This window comes from Nasonia vitripennis, assembly GCF_009193385.2.
Source record: "Nasonia vitripennis strain AsymCx chromosome 1 unlocalized genomic scaffold, Nvit_psr_1.1 chr1_random0004, whole genome shotgun sequence".
Taxonomy (NCBI): Eukaryota; Metazoa; Arthropoda; class Insecta; order Hymenoptera; family Pteromalidae; genus Nasonia; species Nasonia vitripennis.
This window is the reverse complement of record NW_022279590.1, coordinates 127,963-150,768: the sequence shown is the minus strand read 5'-3', so window position 1 is coordinate 150,768 and position 22,806 is coordinate 127,963. Positions and strand designations below refer to the sequence as shown.

General features: G+C 37.4%; 1 protein-coding gene across 1 annotated transcript in view; it reads right to left on the bottom strand.

The window, feature by feature from the left end:
• The window catches only part of LOC100680504, a 272,326-nt gene that overhangs the window by 126,036 nt on the left and 123,484 nt on the right, over positions 1 to 22,806 (bottom strand). Inside the window, exons 8-9 of the mRNA XM_031933565.2 lie at positions 2,449 to 3,243; positions 1,920 to 2,295 (exon numbers count right to left, since the gene is read on the bottom strand). Coding sequence (XP_031789425.1) covers positions 1,920 to 2,295; positions 2,449 to 3,243 — 1,171 coding nt within the window. The remainder of the gene's footprint in view (positions 1 to 1,919; positions 2,296 to 2,448; positions 3,244 to 22,806) is intronic.

The following is a 22,806-nucleotide window of genomic DNA, read 5'->3' as shown; positions in this document are numbered from 1 at the left end:
ACAGCGATAGAGGGGAAAAGATGGAAGATGGAAAAAAATAAGTATTACACCATAGTTACATTGAATGTCAAAAATGCATTTAATTTGGCCAGATGGAGTGAAATACACGAGGCACTCCGGAAGCAGGATGTGCCCTTAGATATAAGAAGAATTATGTCCGACTACTTGAAGGACAGAATCTTATTATATGACACCAAGGACAGTACTAAGACGTATAAAGTTACAAGAGGCGTCCCCCAAGGGTCAGTACTTGGCCCACCAACCTATAACATCATGTAACACAGGGTACTAAAGCTACAATTACCTGAAGGCGCAACAGTCGTGGGATTCGCTGACGACATAGCAGCAGTAGTAATAGCGAAACATAAAGAAGAGGTGAAGGACATAGCTGAAGAGTCAACTCGTATAATACACGAATTGCTAACAGAGACGGGTCTGGAATTAGCCAGTCACAAAACAAAAGTTATCCTCATTTCCAGTAGGAAGAAGATGGAGGAAATCACACTGACGGTGGGTGGACATGGGATCGTTTCTCAACTAACAATCAAATACTTGGGCATCACCGTCGATGCAAGACTAAGTTTTAAACAGCATCGAGAAGTAGTGTTAGTGATAAAGCAGCAAATATTAGCGCTGCTCTATCACGATTGATGCCAAATGTAGGAGTGCCAACTCAGAAACAAAGGTTACTCTTAGCCAGTGTAACCACAGTAGACTACCGCGTATAGGTGAAGTGCAGAGTGACGTCCGCTTACCGTACAATATCGGACGATGCTGCCTGCATTATAGCAGGTATGCCACCCATTGGCCTTTTAGCGTTGGAAAAAAGGAAAAAATTCGAAGATAGGAGACGATTGAATGACAAAAGCCAGAAAGAGATCTGGGATGCCACAAGAAAGAAGACGATGGCTAAATGGCAAACAAGATGGGACGCTAGTGGCAAGGGGCGATGGACTCATCGCCTTATATCAAGGATAGAAGACTGGATTGGAAGAAGACATGGGGAAGTTAACTACTACCTCACGCAGTTTTTGACCGGGTACGGATGTTTTCGGGCGTACCTGCATCAGTTTAAACTAGACGACCGTCCGAACTGCCTACTATGTTCGGATGCAACAGAGGATGTCGAGCACGTCTTTTACGAGTGATCATGATATCATCAGGAGCGAGAAGAACTTGAGAGTTATCTTCAGACCAGAGTAACTCCTTAGTCGATTATGACGGCCATGCCGACTTCAGAGGAAGGATGGTGCGCAGTCAGCAATTATGCAGCAGACATTCTCAACAAAGTCAGAAAGGACGAAGAAGACAGAAGAAGACGAAGAGGCTGAGTATGTACGTGTGTGTGTGCGACGCAGAAAATGAAGGATGACTATAGTGATGACGACCACATCAACCAGAAGCGGCCGAAAGCCTTTCGCCCCCCCCCCCCCCCCCCCCGAAGCATTGCTTGACGGTAGTCCCGCTGGGTTAAGGGGCATAGAAGATGGAGCTAGGCACCTTTACCGAGGGTCGATAAAGGCAAAGAGGGCGTTCCTTTTTACGGCTGGGTGTTTTTTTACCTGGCCGTAAGAGGGATGGGTTTAGTCGGTGTGAATCCGACACACGGCTAACATAGGGGATGCAGCTGTCTTGACGACCCCATAAATAAGGTCATACTATGGTCTTTCTTAGATTTTCCCTAATACCTCTTTCTCTGAGAGGGAAACAAAATAACACACACACACATACTTGCACGGACAATTTTCAAATACCTTGTATTTCGCTTTCTTCTATCTCAAAACAAATTTCTAACATGTTTATAAATAATTTTCATAAGTTACTATTACAAAGCCTTCTACAGAAGGATTAAAAACTAAGAATAAAATAGCAAAAATAATTGATTTGTAAATATTAACTATAATTTATGTAAAAAATACCTTCGAATAATGACTTAAAAAAATCAGAGGTTCATGATTTTTTTTTTCCGAAATTTTTGCTAACATATAGTGATAAAGCCATCGTTCATCTTGAGGTTCATCAATGCCCTGACAAGCTGTATAAATGCGATTAGCAGATGTAAAACATTTTTCAGCTTCTTCTAGCATTTCTTCTTTGTGACTTTCGATGGTTCTAAATCTTTCCATGCTTAACGAGTCACTTTCTTGTTTCAATAACCGTGAACAAAATGAATGAACCGTATATAAAAAATTTCCAAATTCTGTCCATATGGTAAGATGGGATGGAGCTAAATTAATTGCTTGCTCATAACTACGTTGGGCAATTTTAGCTTCTTTCAAATACCTTTCTTCGTTACTGTAATAAAAATTCATTTGAAAGCATGAAATATCATAGAATAATTATAATAATATCATAAAATAAAAAAAATAATAATAATAGCAATAAATAGTTATTTAATATTAATATTAATTAATAATTTTTAGTTATTTTAATACCAAAAATACTTACATGTTTGGTTGAAAATTATTTAGCCAGGTTTCCATCAATGTACTTGTCGACATCGCCAGTCCAGCCCAAGAATTCAATTCATTTGGATGTAAACATAAATCAAATTTATAATAAGTAATAGCTTTTTTCCATGATTGATTAGGAACAGCTTTAAAATAATAATCAGCTATGAGATAATATATGTATCCAATTTGACTATTGTGTAGTCGATTTCTAATGCAAGGAAAGTCTGATCGTTTTCCGACTAAATAGGCATTTAATTCATCTAATATTTGATTAGGATTACTACCTTGCGGCACTAGTTTACACATTTGTTTAAATAAATGTGCAACATCAGCGTTAATTGAATCCACTCGTTTTGATTCAAAACTTGGTAAAATCTCTGGCCTATAAAATTCAAATAATAGTTCGCATGCTTCCCATGTAAGCTTTGCATGACTTTTGACATGTTCATCGTAATGTTTTATCTTTATTTTACTACTATTAAGATTTTTGTCAGGATATCCATATAAACAATAAATTACTTGTTCTAAGGGTTCTCTTAATTTTTCTTTAATTGCCAAGTACAAAGGTGATCGAAATTGTGGTATAAGTAGTTTCATTATAAAAATTAAAAGCTGTCCCTCATTTATACAGCACCAGCCATGTCTTCCAAGGAATTCATGCGCTTTTAATAATATAGTAATAGAAGAAGGTACATCTTCGTCTTCGTCATCGAATTCCATATTAATCAATATACGCTGTTTATTAATATTTACAGTATTTTCTGTCTTTGCACGATGTTTGTCTTCTTCACTACAAATAATACAAAATATACATTTATAAATATATAATTTCATTGATAATCGTTTAGTATAATAATGAAATGTAATAAAAATAAGATTCGACTATTATCATGCGCAAAGTTTTATTTTACACAAAGTGAAATTAAGGGGATGTCGTTGCTAAAAACACTATTTTTTTATTACATATAACTTTTTAAATAAAGCTTGTAATAAAAAAACTAAGCTTGTAGCGCTCTAGTGTTAGGTTTAATAAACCATTATACCAAGGAAAATTTTGATTGGACGTTTAGTTTTTCTAAAATCTTGGAAATACGAAAGGGATACGTGCGAACTTTTAGCATAACGCTCAACTATATACATCGGCACGCCTAAGAGATATTGGCTCGATAGTCTGTACATTTTTTTGTAACACAAGCACGATTTTTGCGTTTTTCTGGCCTATTATGAGGGACTGAAGTAACTTTTTTCTGCACAGCGGGCATTTTTCATTTGTTTTGCCCGCATAAGATCAGGTATGTGATCACGGAAATCTTCGTGAAGTTGCGAGAACCATCAGCGTTGCCTGGAAAATGTTACGTTGCTTCACGCTATGTGCTATCCTGACTAAATCTGCTTGACCGTGTCACGTCTTGTGACGTATTGAGCGGAAACCATCCCGTAAAATACGATACAAAGTAAGTGCAATACAATTATAATCATTACAGCGCTAGGTAAGGACTTAACAGTGGTTCCAGTACCAATCAAATGCTAGACGTTTGTAAAAAAAACTGTGGTTCTAATAAGAACATAAAACATCTATTAATGCAATAAAAGCAACAACAAAAGCAATCTAAAAATAAGAAAGAAATGCTAAAAGTGACGGCTTTTAAAAGCCATATAAATCAAGTTTTGTTTGGTACGTGTGTAACCCTTTCCTCAAGTCTGCTTAGTAGCAATTTTTCCCTATACCGGTCAAATGTCAATCTTCTTGATCCTAAAGCTCGCTGAAAAGCGACTTATCCTGTGATCAGCTTAAGAAGCGATTACTCTTTTCTTAAAAAGCACATAAAATCACGGAAACCCTGTAACCTTAAAAATACGGTTTATGATTTATGAACTTATATGTCAATGAACGGAAATGAATAAAAATAAAAAATGCGAAAGCAATCAGCAAAATAGAAATATATAATCGCGAGTTCAAAGAAAATTCTCACATTGGTTGCAGTGCCAGCATGGTGATTGAACGTGTGTCAATTTAAACACCAGGTCAATTCACAATATTCAAAACAATTAATTTTGTGCATTTTACAATCTGCCTTGTTAATAGTGGTTCATTTATCGATATAAACGCACGTATTTCATTTAATGAAGGATAATACTAGTGTAGTAAAAAAAATAATAACGAAAGAGGTGGTAAAAGGATATTTTTATAAAAACTATTAAATAAAAAATTAAAAACAGGCATGCCTTTCAAAGTGGCTAAGTCTTCTTTTTTTCTCTCTCTCGAAAGCGAAAACGGAGACTCGAGCTACTTAAAGACCGCGACTTGACAAGGCGGCAGGCGTCTAAGGAAGCCGTTAGATCCTTACTGAGGAGTCCAATCTGACGGTGGGACGAAACGCCGAGATTTTTATTTTATTTTTGAAATGCATGCCTGTTCAAAGATCTCAAATTTTGAGAATAAACAGTGTCATAGCCTATTATTTCAACATTAATTGTGCTCGTATAGACCGATAGAGTCATTTTAACATCTTTTGTAATTTTAAACGAGCGATAGCCTCACTATATATATATATATATATATATATATATATATATATATATATATATATAATTAACTTTTATCAAGTACAATTATGACCTAGGATGTGTTATTTATCAAGGTGAAATAGGCAAAGAAAGACCTATAGCTTATGCACCTAGATTATTGCAACCAGCTGAAATGAAATAAGCGACGAATGAGAAAGAGGCTTTGGCGATTATGTATGCCAGAAAAACTTCTAAGAGTTATATTCATGGTAATAAATTTGTGATTGCATTTGATTTTTTTTTTAATTCTTTTTCATTTATTAAGCTTTATCAGACCTGAGTGAGATGCCACTAGGTTTATTTAGCTATACAAAAGTATTTGCATTACATATGGTGCGTAAGGTACATAGATTTTTTACAATCGAGTGTCGCAGTTAGTATTGCACAGCATTTTTACAGTTGTATGTCGCAGTCGGTGATAAAGGAAAGGATGTGTTCACAGGCGTCCGAGCACGGGTTAGCAACAAAAGATTCAGTGTTGAAGGGGTGCGTAAGGTGGTTTTTTCTTAAGTTGCTAAGTAATTTGTATCTTTGATCGTCGTAAAGGGGGCAGTTCCATATAACATGATTGATATCCTCGGTGTGAGTGTTGCATTTGTAATGTGAAGACGGTACAATATTGCATCTAAAAAGTGACGCTGCGAGATTATAATGGTTGTTGCTGATTCAGTTGATTATAATAATTTGAGACCGTTTGAGTTTTTTGTGTTTGAACCATGAATTGCGTTTTTCAGTGAAGTAAAACTGGAAGTATTGTTTACTGGTAGAAGAGCTGGAAGCTTTAATTATGTTTTGAGTTTGTTTGAAGCTGGAACTTTAAAACTGCGTAAAAGATCAGAGAACGGGATCTGTTGAATGTCGACGAGCTCTGAAAGTGCGGCACTTTTTGCTAGCGTGTCGGCCTGTTTAATTCCCTATATGCTCTTGTGCAATGGAATCCAGAAGGAGATGGAGTATTCGCTGTTGCTTTTAAACATAGTGAATTTTTGCTCAATGTCGAGTATTTACGGGTTGGCTTTAATACAGATTTTGGTAGACTTAAACGCTTGCAAGACACTTAGAGAGTCCGAAAAGATGAGAATGTTTTTATCTTTGTTTTGAAGGGCAATATCGAGAGCGTCGCTTAAGGCAGCACATTCGGCGGTGTAGACAGACGAGCAGCCATTTAAGCGGAGTTGTTTGTAATATCTTAATTCAGGGCATATGCATGCCGCGCCAATCAGCGTGTTTTCTTCATGTCGAGAAAGACTGCCGTCTGTAAACACTGTTAAGGTGCTGTCTTTTATTTCATTAGCTATCAGATCCTTGGTTTGATAAAGTTTTGGCGATATAACAATTAAATAGATGTTTGGCACGTTTGATAATGAGGGGAAGTTTCGATTCGGTAAGAAGAATATTTGTCGGTGTGGTTATGCGATATCCTAGTACAGCACGGATTACAGAGTACTGTAGTTTTTCGAGTTCGACAATTTGGGTTTGGTTTCTGGAGAGATATATAAAGCAGTTGCAGGGTAGAGGGATCAGATCTAAAGTGAGATCTGGTAAGAAATTTGACGACATTTAAGGCTTAAGAGCATTTTTTTGGATTGCTTCTATGTGAGTCTAGAACGAGTGCTTATAGTCGAAAGCGATTCCAAGAAACTTAGCTGATTCACTTAATTAAGAGTCCGACATTGTGCGTATTTTCATGAAGCGTTTCAATAGCTTTTTGGAAAATGATTTGCACACGCATACATATTCACACACCTGTATATACATCCGCGCGGGGATGCCGATACCCCGTATATGGCGCGTTCCCTGTGTGGCGGATAGGGGAATGCTCATTGGCGCGACGAGGTCTCCTCAACCGGCCGAAGGGTAGAGCAGAAATAAAATATGCTCCGCGGACCAAACAGGCTAGGGAAAAAACCGAAGATAAATCAAACAAGGATAGTGAGTTAATAACATTACTACCCCAAGCGGGTCAAGCCACAGTGCCCAGTCCCGCCGTCGATTCCGATCGGGTGAAAGCCCCGGTAGTCGACGCTAGCCCCATGGAGTTTGGGGGGGGGGGGGGGGGGGCAAACTCACTTACAAGCCGCAGAGGTTTATTACCTGACCCCTGCTGCATGTATAGACGCAGGTGATATAGAAATGGAGGTTGATGCAGACAGGAATAAGAGAGCGGCATGAATAACGTAAAGGAATGCGCACTTGGATCGCCTTGGCAGCAGAAACGATGAACTGATAGATTATGTCAGGGACAGGCACAATGTGCACAAGCAAATTAAAGATCTTGCCCGAATCATAAGTGCGAGCTATAAGAATCTCTGCATTGCAGAAGATAACTTACAGTAATGGCAAGCCCGGGGACTCAGGGGAGGGAAACCCAGACAACTCCGAGTCTCAGATCTCGGAAGGTGGGTACAACAGAGGAAGCCACAACTACTCCACAGGATGGAAATGGGGGAAACAAAGGAGTAAATAATCAACCTAAAAAGACAGCGTGGCAAGAATACGTCACAAGAAAGACAAAGAAAAAGGAGAAAAAGTCAAGCAAAGAGGATAAAAGTGTCCCTAGCGTTACAAATTAGAACAGGGCCAGCGAGAATGAGCAGAAGTGGGCAAGACCTCCTAGACCGGATGCTTTGATCATCAAGGCTGTAGAAGAAAAGAGTTATGCAGACATTTTATCCAAAATGAAAGCGGCTCCGTCACTTAACACACTAGGGAATAGCGTAAATAAAATACGCAGAACAGTAGCAGGCGATCTTCTGATAGAGCTTAATCGCGCAAAAGAAGTCAAAATCTCGGACTTCGAAGAAGCAGTTAAAGCGGTACTAGAGGAAGACGCATCAATAAAAGCACTCCAGGAAGAAGAAAAAATTGAAGTAAGAGGTCTGGACATGCTTACCTCAAAAGAGGAGGTACTAGAAGCACTACAGAAGGAAATTGGCGAAGAGAACATCATAGAAGTCTCTACGATAAGATCTCTGCAAAAGACGTACGGTGACACGCAGATTGCAGTAATACAGGTACCAGCTCAGATAGCGTTCATCAGAAGATGCAGTGTGCGTCAGTTCAAGTATGCCGCCTATTGACTTTCTAGCAACAAAACGAAACAATACATACGAAGAAAGCCGGCGTGGTGACAATACTCAAAAGGAAGTTTGGAAATCCACAAAGGAACAAACCCTAGCTGAGTGGTAAAGACGATGAGACTTTAGTGGAAAGGGGCGATGGACGCACCGCCTCATAGCACGTATTGTTGGCTGGACCAATAGACAACACGGGGAAGTGAATACGACCTTACGCAGTTTTCGAGCGGACATGGGTGCTTTCGAGCCTACCTACACCGCTTCAAGAAAGAGGATAATACAAATTGCCCAGTATGTTTGGAAGCAAACGAAGATGCGGAGCATGTCTTCTGTAACTGTTCGCGATACGAAATGGAACGAGAAGAACTCGAGCGTTACCTTCAGACTAGCGTGACCCTTAAGTCAATGATGACATCTATGCTAACGTCGAAGGATAGCTGATGCGCAGTAAACAATTACGTAAGGACCATTTTCAAAAACGTTAGAAATGTGAGATGCGACGTTGCAAACCGTCGAAATCCGCCAGTTCTCTCCTGACTGTCGACGAAGCACGTCGATGTTTGTGAGAGTTACGAGTTCTCCTTTGCTCGTCGACACCAGCTCGACGATTAGAGGAGAATTGGGAGAGTCTCCCGAGTGTGCGAGAGTGCGCGAGAGTGAGAGTGTGTTATAAGTGGAGCGCGTTGGCACTAAGAAGTGCCAAGGCCCGAACGAGCTAGCGACTATCTCGATTTACGAGGAAGGAAGCCAGCCTGCCCTCCATCACCATCTAGAGGACCCAAGCAGCCAGCAGCCTCGGCGTGGAAGAGCCGAGAACCCTAGCCGCCATCAGGTCTAAGAGAAGCCCCAGGAGACGTCGACAGGAACACCGACGACCACCAGGAGCTTCAAAAAGAGAACGAGTTAAAGAGTGAAAGAGGGAGAGAGGGCCGAAAGCAGCGAGAGAGAGAGAGAGAGAGAGAGAGAGAGAGAGAGAGAGAGAGAGAGGCGTCAGCAGACTGAACCTGGGCCTGAGCCTGGGGCCTGCCGTCTGCTGCGCGAGCGCGGCTCGTGTGTGAGCGTGCCAGCATAAGCCCTGCGTGGCTAAATTGTGCGCGGGAGGCACTACAGCCACCGCGTTGTAGGGGAGGGCTGGGCGAAATACAAGTGCAATAAACTATAACCATTGTGTGTGATTATTTTCCCCTCTCTCTAGCGTTCTCCCAAATGTGACGATCGCGCTAAATCCTACGTTTAAGAAAAATCCTAGCGCATGCGAGGCTCTAGGTGTTGCGCACCTGTGTTGGGAGTCACAGCGTCGCAGAGAATAGAAGGGAAGGACAAGGCGAAACAGACTCTACAGTAAAGCACTGCTGACATCTGTAAATTGATAAAAGACACTTCAGTACATGGCTCATGATACTCCAAAAGTTTTGTAGAAAAGATACATAGTCAGATGTCTCCTTTACTCCAAAGCAGGCACGCAAAAACTGCTTTTTCATAGCTCAGCAGACCATCCGGTCTTAGAATGGCTACCAAACTTTTCTAATATAGTGAAACTGATAACAAGGTGCCGGTTATTAAGTTTTAAACCTGCACACTTAAAAGCATGTGAAATAATGCTCTAATTTTAAAATTTCACACTAAAAATGTTAATTATCAATGTACGAAAGCACTGCTGATATCTGTAGCTTGGTGAATAATGCCACAGTACCTAGCTCATGATATGTAGAAGGTTTGGTAGACGTAGAAGAAGTCGAATGTAAACCTTACTCGTAAGCAGGCACGCTTAAACTGCTTTTTCATAACTTAGCTGAGAAAAGAATTCGAATGTCAGGTTTACTACATAGCAGGCACCCTGAAGCTGCTTCTTCATAGTTTAACAGATCATGCGCTCTTGGAATAGATACCAGATTTGTGAAACATGGGTAAAGAAGCATACGAGCTTCTGCGAAATTTGTGCTTACTGGTGCTACCTGTGACATTGCCACTGAGTCAACTAGAAAAGATCATGAAAGATCACTTGCAGCCCACTCCGTGTGTGATAATGGAACGTTATAAGTTTAAAGATTGCAGACAACAGCAAGGTGAAGACGTAAAAACGTATTTGGCAAACCTCAAAAGTTTGTCTAAATATTGTGATTTTGGGGCAGGACTAGAGAACAGCTTACGCGACCAATTTGTGTGGGGAATCGCGAGCGAGGTTACAAAAAAAGACTGTTAGGAGAAAAAGATCTGCCGTACCAAAAAGCGTATGAAATTGCTCAATCCATGGAAGCGGCAAGTAAAGATGCCGCGAGAATGCAGTCGAAAGTCGAAACAGACACGGTCAACTACGTGAAGGGTAGAAGACAAGCTGAAAGAAGACCGCCAAAAGAACAAAGCGGAAAGTCTGTTTCTGTTGTAGACGGACCAATCATCAGAAAGCAGAGTGCCACTTCAAGGATTTCAAGTGTAAGGGGTGCGGCAATATCGGACATCTACAGAACATGTGCAGAAGCAAGAAGTCGACGGTTCCGGGAAAACAAGGTAAACCGCGCGCGAAGAAAACTAGCGGCGAGAGACAATGGTTCCTGGAAGAGGCAAGCGGAGTTGACGCGAGCGGAGTAGACGCGTTAGTACAGGAATTCGACTTTGTATATGCGGTTACCGAGGGGGCTACTGCTGTAGCTAAAAGTGTAAACAAAAATAGCGAACCGTTGTACTTAAATGTCGTGGTTTAGAATAAGCCGTTGCGTTTCAGCAATTTCCGAGAAAATGTATAGCGAGCGTCATAACCTACACAAATGTACATTGTTGAGTACCAAACGTGTTTTTAAAGCTTATCATGAGCAGAAGTTAGTTCCGCGAGGCGTACTTCGTGCGAAAGTAAAACGACTAGGAAAAGAAAGAGAGCTTGAACTTTTTATTATGACCGGGAACGCGATAAGTCCGATAATGGGTCGAGAGTGGTTGCGAGAATTAGGAATAATTGCAGAAAACGGGAGTTATGTTATAAATAGTACCAGTATAAATTCGTTAAGTGAAGATAAAGGATTATTGGACACGCTTGTTAGTAAATTTAGTGACGTGTTTTCAAAGGAAATCGGTTTGTACAAGAATGGTAAATTTACATTACATTTGAAACCAGATACGGTACCGGTATTTTGTAAAGCACATACAGTGCCATTCGCATTGCGTAAAAAACAAGAGGACGAAATTGATAGGTTAGAGAACGAATCATCCAGCCGATTGAAAGTAGCGATTGGTCTACACCAATTATGCCCGTGCTAAAATCCAATGGCCAAATTCGGTTCGATCGGCATTATCAGCAAATCGAACTCGATGAACAGTCAAAAAACTTGACTACAATAACGACACATAAGAGTCTGTACCGATATAATATATAATATAACCGACTACCATACGGGAGAGCGTCAGCTCCTGGATTATTTCAGAGGAAAATGGAGAAAGTTTTAAGTGGAATTGAGGGCGTAGCAACGTATTTCGACGATGTTTTCGTATCAGGGACATCAAGCAGTTTTAAGTCGTTTTCAAGAAAGTGAATTAACACTTAAGACAGCAAAATGTGAATTTGCAAAGAATTGAGTTCAATTCTTAGGAGACCAGTTAGACGAAAACGGGTTAAGGGTCGCGAGGAGTAAAATTGATGCAATCATCAATATGAAAGCTCCGTCGAATGTAAAAGAACTGCAATATTTTATTGGCGCTCTCACGTATAATGCTAGATTTATAAAAAATTATGCTATCTTATTGAGCCCGTTATACGAGTTACTGAGAAAAGAGAAGAGTGGCACTGGACTCCAGAGCGAGAAAAGGCATTTGAAGAGGCAAAGAAAAAACTGATCTCACATGATGTACTCGTGCATTATAATTTGGATTCACCTATGAAAATTACTTGTGATGCCTCTCCATATGGCCTTGGAGCAGTGCTTTCGCGCATTTTTCCAGATGGCAAGGTGAAAACAGTGGCGTACGCATCTAGAGCACTAAATGCGGCGGAAAAAAATTACTCTCAGCTCGATCGTATAGCATTAGCATTAGTTTTCGGGGTAATATCCTTTCACCAGTGCGTATATGGGCGTAATTTCGTGCTAAAGACTGATCATAAATCGTTATCGTATATTTTTTGTAAAAAGAAGGACATATCTCAAATGACAGCGTGTCGTGTGCAACGCTGGGCAGTCTTTCTATCAGGGTACGATTTCGAGATTAAACACATCAAAGGGTCAAAAAATGGACCAGCTGATGCATTATCGAGAGTGTTCGTACAAAATATTAATACATGTAAAAAAAAACGAGGTTGCGGATTATAGTTTTTTAAATTTCGTAACTGACGAAGCTGATTGGATCAATATTGATATTGTGCGCAGCGAAACAGTGAAAGATCCAGTACTCAAACGAGGTCGAACATTTTTAAAGCAACGGTGGCCTACAAAGGTACACGAATAATTGCAACAATTTAAAAATAGATAACTCGAATTAACTATCGAAAATGATTGTATTCTGTGGGGGCATCAATTAGTTATTCCCGACGAGTATCAGCACACAATTCTGAAGGAATTGCATGAAGCCCACATGGGGATTGTAAAAATGAAAGCGTTTGCTAGATCACACGTCTGGTGGCCCAGAATTGACAAAGCAATTGAGAGTATAACAAAGTCATGTGATTTATGTTTACAGTACAGTAATGATCCACCACATGCCGTATTGCATGTATGGAAATGGCCCGACGCTCCTAACCAACGCATTCATATTAATTTCTGTGGTCCGATCAACGGATATATGTATATAGTCATCACGGATGCCTTTTCAAAGTAGGTGGCTATTCGTGAATTACAAAACATTACGGCTAGTACCAATATTAAAGTGTTGAAGGAGTATGTTAGTGTATGGGGGTTGCCCGGGGTAATTGTGTCAGACAACGGACCTACATTTGCGTCCGAAGAGTTCAAGGTCTTTTTACAAAGAAACAATATTCAGCACCTCCGAACTGCTCCATATCACCCCGATTCGAACGATGTAGCCGAGAATGCAATACAAACTTTCAAAGCTAAGTTTAAGCTACTGAGTAAAAGAATGTCACAGCATGATGCGTTGTATGAGTATTTGTTTTTATATCGTGCATCGCCTCATTGCACTACAGGTTGTTCACCTGCGTATCTGCGAATTGAAAACGAGATTAGGCACTATAGATGCCAGCGTGCGAGCCAAAGTAAAGAAGAATCAAATTAAACAAAATTTGTATTTTAAAGGAAATCGCACAAAAGATTTTGTTAGTAGAGATGCTGTTATGGCAAAAGATGTAATCAGTAATCAGTAGCGCAAAGCAGAAGTAATCGATAAAACAAGTTCTGTAATGTACAATGTAAAACTAGACGATAGTAGAATTTGGAGTAGACGCGTAGATTACGAAACCGCGAAGAGAAATCGCCATCGCCGATTATCACTAATGACAAAACAATACAAATGGAAAATGGAACAGTAAGCGCGCAAAATCTCCCGCCTGTAGACAGACTTCCGGCGATACCAGCATCCACAGAGCAAGCGCATGCGGATGCGTCAGAGAAACACGATCAGCCGAACATACAATCTACCGAGCCACTCGCACTGAAAATTGTAATCGCAGACACAAACGCCGAGTCTCTAAGATGTGAATAAAGCGGTACTGATTGAACCTAGACGGTCAACTCAAGTATGTAAAGCTCCACAGCGTTTAAACTTATAAATGGAGTATAATCCTGTATTAAGTGTGGATGAATGTTGCATCTAGCACAGTGTGCATGTAAGTAAGTGGCGCCATCTAACGCGACGACTGCGGCTTCATATATAGCCCCCGACTGGCATGTGGCCAGACCACTGCGAGCACCCCGAGTGTAAGCATGTGACCAAGCCATACTTCTTATAATAAAGCTACATTACATACATCTACTCCTGTGTGTCCACCTTTTATTGTCCTTTTGGTCTCCGGACATAACAAGAGTGGTTCGAAGGAAACGTGCAGCGACCTGTCTAGACTGGAATGGAAGAATTCCAGGAGAAGGATTCCGGCTGGAGTCTCCGTCAAATCCTGAGTCTAACAGTGAATATAAACAAGTTCAAACCCATAAAGGGGAGCTCATACATCGAACTACTAGAAGTTATTAAGAAGAAGCAAGCTTGTGTGAACGTGCAGAACAAGGACAGTGAGTGTTTTAAATGGACCATCTTATCTGCATTGTGTCCTCCGGCTTTCCAGTGCAACCCAAGGACATCAACAAGTTCGAGAGGTAGAACAACATCTCAGTGAATCGCTACATCTTAAAGAAGAGGAGTGAGTGCTATGAAGTATCACCGTGCCATGTGACTAAGACAAATTTAAGAATTTCAAGCATAGTGAGTGTGTTCCCTACATCATCTATCTTAACTTTGAGTGTCTCTTGAAGCCTACGCAAAATAAGTATGCTTACCAAGAGCACCAAGCTTACAGCATGGGCTCTATGTGAAAAGTAGCTTTAACGATGAGCACTCTGGTTATCGAAGCTACAGTGGTTTGTGGCTGAGCTTGAAACTCTGAAATCCAAGATGGAGAAGGTTTGCGCCTAAACCGTTAGCGCTCACAGAGGCTGAGGAATGCCAGTTTTAACAAGCTACCTCATGTCATATCTGTAAAAAGCCATTCTCCGAGCAGTAGACAAAGATGCGCGACCACTTTCATCTGACAAGACTTTACCGGGAAGCTGGCCACCAGGGATGCAACATCAACTTCAAGGATTCCCGCTTCATCCCGGTCATCTTCCACACCCTACCGATACGACTCCCATTTTATTATTAAAGAGTTCGATACTACTGTAAACTTTAAGGGACGCGTCAACCTCATTCCCATAAACAAGGATCACTACATCTTCTTCACGAAGTTTGTGGATGGAAGCGAGATTAGCTTCCGCTTCCTACAGAAGCTAGTCTCCTATCTCGATCAGCTAGATATCGCAGTCAGAGTCAACTGTACAGTCACAGTGCACGTACAACTCTGCTGCTCCGCACATCTCCCACCACACAGCGTAGGCTATCCCGCTAGGTGGCGTCGCGCAACCTGCAAGCGAAGTAGCTCCGCAGAGGGTACATGTAGCAGTGCGCTTGGGCGACCGACGGCCGCAGCGGCCTGCGCCGCTGCAATGGCCTCATAGGGGTGAGTTGGGTGATTCGAGGTCCGGGTGACTTGGGTAAGTCCGTATCCGCCAGCGGGCGTATCCCCTCCGGCCGTACGCGTATGCGGCCGTACCCATATAGCTCACCTACTCGAGATTGTTCATTTGCGAATAAATTAATAATCAGTTATTATTTTTAGAATATGCTTAATAAAAGGCCTTTAGTTAATTTTGATCTTTTTACATATATAAACTCAAATTTTGTATTTTATTTATTTATTTATCAAACCACTTACAATGCCATTAGAAGGCATCCTATAGAGGTAAATAAAATTACCTGTACATAGGAAATGGTATAAAGAAAAGCTTAAAAACTAACCTAAAACTAAACAAGAAAGAAAAGTAGCAAAACAAAACAAGTATGTACTTTGCATACTCGTTGTGCTCCCCACCTTTCCAGCTCTTTCATACTGTTGTTGTAAAAATTGTTACTCATGATTCTGTTTATTTGTCTTTTCTAGCTACTAATATTCATTGCAAAAATACACGCAATTGAATAAAGTTTTGAATTTGAATACCCAAATAACGATGATAAAACTTTTTAATGATTAACAAAATACTTATTAATAATACATTTAATCAATAATTACACAGACAGGATAGAATCATTTGGCATATCTTTCAGTAGATCATTCACGTATATTATAAATAGTAACGGTCCTAGTATAGTTCCTTGAGGAACTCCGTTGTTAGGTTTTATCTTCACTCATACAATTAGGAATTTTTACTCTTTGTTTCCTATTGTCGAGATAGCTGATAAATAAATCTAAAGCAGTCCCTCTTACACCATATCGTTCTAATTTTTTAAGCAGAATTTTGTGGTTTACCGTATCAAAAGCCTTGGATAGGTCTAAAAAAGCAGTTATCAGAGGTTTGCTTTTATCCAAATTGTTGTAAATTAAGTTTGTTATATAATTTAGACAATCTGTGGTGCCTTTATTACTAATAAAACCAAATTGTTTGTCTGATATTATATTATGTATTTCCATAAAATTGTAGAGCCTAATAAAAATTATTCTTTCAAGGATTTTCGCAATGTTTGAAATGTGGGATATCGGCCGGTAGTTAGACATCAGAGTCTTAACCCCAGCTTTATAAATAGGTATAACTTCAGCCCTCAAGAGGGCTGAAGGCCATACTGATTTCTCCATGCATAAGTTATAGATGTATTCCAATGGTGAAAGAATGTAATCTGCTATAGTTTGAAGGGTAGCTAAACTTATATCATCCACTCCATCTGCTTTTTTTTTCATGGAGCATATTACTTCATGTATCTCTATAGCATTCGTAGGTCTGATGAACATTGATTGATTATTACTGATTGGAAGTTTTACCTCATTTTCGTCCAGTGCGACAATATGATTACTTAATGTTACTCCTATTGTACAGAAATACTCATTCAAAGTGTTTGCTATTTCCGCCTTATTATCAAGCTTTACGTTATTGTCATATATATATATATATATATATATATATATATATATATATATATATATATATATATATATATATATATATATATATATATATATATATATATATATATATATATATATATATATATATATATATATATATATATATATATATATATATATATATATATATATATATATATATATATATATATATATATATATATATATATATAATATATATATATATATATATATATATATATATATATATATATATATATATATATATATATATATATATATATATATATATATATATATATTCAATTTGTTCCTTTTATTGTACAGTTGATTTACCTAACTTAGCCTTAATTGTTTTCCACAGTTTCTTTGGATTATCACTGTTTCGCTCTATGGTTTCGCGATCGTATTTTATCTTAGCATCTTTGATGACTTTATTTAATATTTTTGAATAATTAATGTAGTCCTGTTTCAAAATTTGACACGTTGGTTTGCTCTTCATTAAATTATACAAGTTTTCTTTTTTTTGCAAGAGATTAATATCGCACTTGTTATCCAGTTTTTGCGTGGTACAGAATCTTTCTTTTTGTTTTTGTTTGCTTTGTTTGTAATAGTAGCTTTATCAACACAGTGTTGTATTATTTCTATTAAATATTCTATAGCATAATCTGGGTTATCTATGCTCAAGATAGAGTTCCAATCAATTATACTAGCCTCTCTCCTTAGTTTTTTGTTAGAAATACGTTTCGAAACTGTATGGTCATTTATCTGTGCAGTTTCTTGTTTAATATTTATCATCAGAGGGTAGTGATCATTGAAAGGATTTGTTAACTTCTATGAATCTATTAAAATGTTATTTGACTTAACAAAGAAGTTATCTATGCATGTACCCCCATCATTGTTGGTGGAGGGTCTAGTTATCGTTGTGAAACAAGAACTATATTTGAATTCCAAAAAATTATTTATATATTCCTGGCTAAATGTTTTTTCGCATATGTCTTTCGTACTAAAATTACCGCCCAGTATATCCACATTGAAATCACCCACTATACAATGATTTTTTATCTTTCTCTGTGATAACATGAATTTTTTAATGCTATGGATAAATTCTGTTTTTGGTAAGTCATGTGATCTGTAGATCGCGGAGACTTTAAAGGGTTCACCAGTTTTTAATTTTATATTTATGTTTATTATTTTTAGTCTATCTATCTCATCTATACTAGTACTTTCAAATATGTTATTCTTTATATAAAGCATTACCCCGTCAGATTTATTGATTACACTATTATTGTAATAACTCTTATAACCTCCTAGGTGAAAGTACTCTGGATATTTTAGCTTCCATGTCTCCGTGCACACTACAATCACTGGCTTCCTAGCTAGTCGCTCAATAAAAGTCTCAAATTTCTCAAAATTTGCATTTAGACTTCTTACATTTATACATAATATTAAGTTTTTAGTGTTATCATCATTAAGAGTTTTATTGAGGGTCCGTATGTTATTATATTCTAATTCACTATTACTTATTTCAATACAGTCAATGTCTTCCATTATGCGCTTTGTTGTTCCTTTTGCTCACTATTCCTGAGTTTATGCTATGCAGACTTGTAGTCGATAATGCAGCTGATAGTGTTGTCGTCGTCTGGTAATGTTGTTGTTCTATTTTACCGAGGTATCTTGGAATGATAGGGAATACACTGTAGTCCGTTGTTTCAATCATTTTCCTTATTTTAGATTTTAACACTTCGCCTTCGTGACTGTCAAATGCTAAGTGTTCTGTATTGTATTTTGTATTATAGTTGAGCTGTGCCATATGAGTTATGCGACAGCCGACTGATAACATGTATGACGAGTGAGACTTATTCGTCTCTTATGCAATATTTTTGTTTATTTATTTAATATGGTATGACTAGTTTTTTATTGTTTTGTTAAGCAACTGACATCCAAGTGTATTTTATATTATATTATGACTGATGTACATTATTTTATTTTCTGTTAATAAAGGTTTGAGGAGGTCCCCACCAGGGACGAAACGTTCCCGGTTATTTTTATATAATTGCTGTTTGAGAGAAGTTTATTCACAACCAGGGTTATCCTCCCACTTTTGCCTATTTTAAATGTTAATACTTGTATTATAGTTGTTATTACTATGTAGACAGTTTGGGCATTTACAGTTATTTGTTGGACACTCATTTGATTGGTGGTTTCCAGAACATTTTAGGCATGTTACATCATTCCGGCAATTTGTTCCTTTATGACCGTATCTGCCACACTTAAAACAAGGTTTTACACTAATGTGATCAAAGACTCTGCAGCTTTGATGCCCTATGAAAACTCTGTTATTGTTTTCTCTGATGTTCTTGTAGATTTCATCGGTTACCTCCAGGATGAGCGTTTGGAGGTTAGTTCCAAGATTTTTGTATGTGTATAGGACTGAACTCTTTTTCTTCGTTTCGTTGAAATTTCTAGTATTGGTATCAGATTCTAAGGCGTCGTTTCCTAGATTTTCAAAATTATTTATGCCAACAACTCTTACTTTCGGATTCAGCATTTCTTCTTTCTGTACGTTGCATATGCTATTCAGCTTGTTTAGTGCTTTTATCGCTTTGTCAGCACTTTCTTCGTCTTTGCAGCTAATTATTAATTCCTCTTCATTTTTTTTATTACTCTTTTTGTTTGAATTGTTTTGTCTTTAATTAAATAATGATTTACTCTATCCGTAATTTTTTCTAATTTGTCCTCTTTATTCATTTTTTTGACAATAATTTTTGGTACACGTTTTTGAACTCTTTTTTCATTAGCTGCTGTTATTTCAGTAAAACTTTTTGTTCTTAGCGTTGGAATGATAGATTTATCCGTATTAATCTTTTCTCTTAAGAGTTGGTTCTTCTCTTTCAATTCGCTGATTAGTTCTTTTAGTAATGCATTTTACATTCTTAGTTTTTCATCCTCACTTTCAGATTCATTCCCAATTTACTATCATTGAGTTCATTTAGTATTTGATTCTTAATTTCACTTATTGTAGTTTTCTTAAGTTGAGCTAATACGGTTTTCACTTCTTTGCTAGGAGATCTTGAGTTACGTTTGTGGTTATGTTGGCATCCTCGTGGTTTGGGCAGATAATAAACACATCACTTAGGGTTTTTACTTTATCAATTCTCTCAAAACAACTCGTGTGGTATATATTATCACAGAAAATACACACAACAATTCCACTTTTCTTTTTAGTATGACACGCGAACGATTTATTTCCTGGCCTTAACACGTGGCCCGCACTCGTGGCCGCCATGTTGGCATTTTTTTGTACGTAGAAAAACATTTTAGGGGTCAATTTAGAAATTTATATTTAAATATCCTAAAAAAGAATGTGAATTAGAAAGAAAAGTGATTCAGAATTCCTTATCTCTCGCATCCATTTCACCCGATAAATTTGCCTATAACATTATGCAAAAACCTTGGTATATTGCCAGACTAGCAGGTAAGGCTATACACATAATTAAGTGCAAGCCAGCAGAAGTAAAGATTCATCATACTGATTATTGTTATACACAACTGACAGTCTCATCAGGAAACAAAACAATGTTCCTCACGCCAAAAACCTATATACTGTTAATGAAAGCTACGCAGATAATCTGCAACTCTATCGTACCTCAATATTTTAAAATTAGAGATGATTTGATAAAACTCATGCCTGCGCCAAGAAAAAGTAATAACATCATTAAGACTTTGAAAAAATCAACCAAAATTGCATGACCACCAGAACAATTGAATTCATTGGCAACTAGTAGAATTTATTCACAAGAAGATATTAAAAAACTACAGCAACATATAATGTTTCCGATAGAAGGAGCATCCTTACTTAACACGATAGCAAGAGAAATGAAAGGTAAAGAAACAATTTAAGGAAGCTTAATAGCCAATCTATTAACCGAAAATACGTTAATGAACATCGCTGAAATCACATGAAATCGATTTATGGATAAGGTGGTTAAATTTGGATTAATTATCTCACCAACAATAATGATATTTATTATACTCCATATCTGTAAATTGGCAATTGATATTATAATACGAGGGTATACATTACATGCGATGTACGGGTAGAGGCTTCATCTACTTGGTGCTATATTCAGCTTTATTACACATTTATTAATCGTAATGAAAAGCAAGGATACGATGATAAACGACAATAAAAGGCAGACACCAACGATGAATTCTTAAGATATACAGCTACAAGAAATAGTGGTGAAAAATCTTATTAGTCCGAAGGAAAAAATAGCCCCACCTATTCTTATTCATTCACCCAATTCAAAGACCTATAAAAATCAACCCATAAAATCAAAAGTAAAATCTAAACCAGAATCTAATATAAAATTATTTTTATTGAAGCCATTTTAGAATATGCAGTTGTAATTATAATTGATAAATATTCAAACCCTTTACTGTTGTTCTACGTAAACAATTTGATATCTATACTAATGTTTGATATGTTTAAATTGCTAGGATCGTAGGTAATAGATTAGTGTACAGCATAAACTTCATTTATAATTTAAAATAAACTAAGGTTATTTTAATTGAAGTTATAGGTAACCACTAAGAATAAGTGATTTAATAATAATAATGTAAATAAAATTCTAAAGTATTCATATAAGTTTATAATAAATTAGACAAAAATAATTATACAAGTAGAAACAACTACTTTAGAAATTAAATCAAATATTCTAGAATTTTATGAAAATTAAAAGGTTTTCAAATCAAATTTGTTTGCAACTCTATTCTCTAATTAAGTTGCTATTGTAATAATAGGCAAGCAGCTAGTTGCGGGGGTGCCATGTCTTGTGACGTATCAACATAATTACGAGCTGCCCCAGCAGCTGGAGTAGAGCGGAAACCAACCTGTTAATACTACACAGAGTAAGTGCAATACAATTATAATTACAGGGCTAGGTAAACACTTAACAACCGTCGAAATCCTCGCGCCAAAACACGACGCAATAAATACACACTTGTATTGAGATATAATCACAATAACGTCATCATTATAGAACAAAAAGGTTTTCGACACAAAACGCAATTAAATAATTCTAGGTCGCAATGACGATGATTCGAATCCAATTCGAAAGTATAATTTCTTTCTCTCTCACTAGCCTAGCTATAATCAATTAATGGTTGTTAAACAAAAGATTGCCATGACAGAAACGTACATGCAAGACTGGAAATCTTGTTTTTCATGAATTAATAAAAATAAAAACAGAAAAAACAAGCCTAGGTAGATTAAAAATCATTTTATACAAACTGAGTTTTCAGTTAAACAGAGTATACAGGGTAAAAACGAAATTTTTGAACCTTAATATCTTTGAAACTGGTTTTATAAACAGCCCAAAGCAAGGGATCATAGTGCTTTATAATGCTAACTAAATCCAAAATTTGAACTTGATTATTGCATTTTTACCCCAGTTATCGCGTTTCATAGAAAAACGACTTTTATCAGTTTTTGTTTTTTTCAACGGATCTGCCTCATAAAATGACTCAAAATTGAAGTGGTGCATAGTTCTAATGGTCTTCAATAGTGATGTTAATTTTCAGAAAGGTTCGACATTTAGTATTCGAGTGAAAACAATTTCAATAAATTGCGCTTTATGGTGTATAATAAGATCGTTACGAATGATAATATAAATTTTCCGCGGTAAAAAGATAGGTAATTTTATTTTCTTCAAGGTAAAAATCAAGAAATTTACTTTAATTAATTTTTTTTATAACTTTATCAGAAAAAACTGAACTCTCAAAACTAAAATTCGCTATAAAAAAAGACAAGTTAAAAAAAATGTAAAAACGTACTTTATTCCTACAATGTTTTAGTAAAAACAAAGAAAATGAGACATAGTGGCCTAAAATTCACTTAGTAAAAGCTAAGAAACAGACACACACACACACACAGAGGAGGTATACGTGGGCGCCGTACGCGAGAATTGACATTCGTTACGATAACGCGCGCCGATTGCCAAAGAGAAACAAATAGAAAAATGAACTGCACGATAGAGTTAAAATTCCTCCTTCCCATTTTTCTCTGGATATGCTCCATGAAATGACTTAATATTAATGT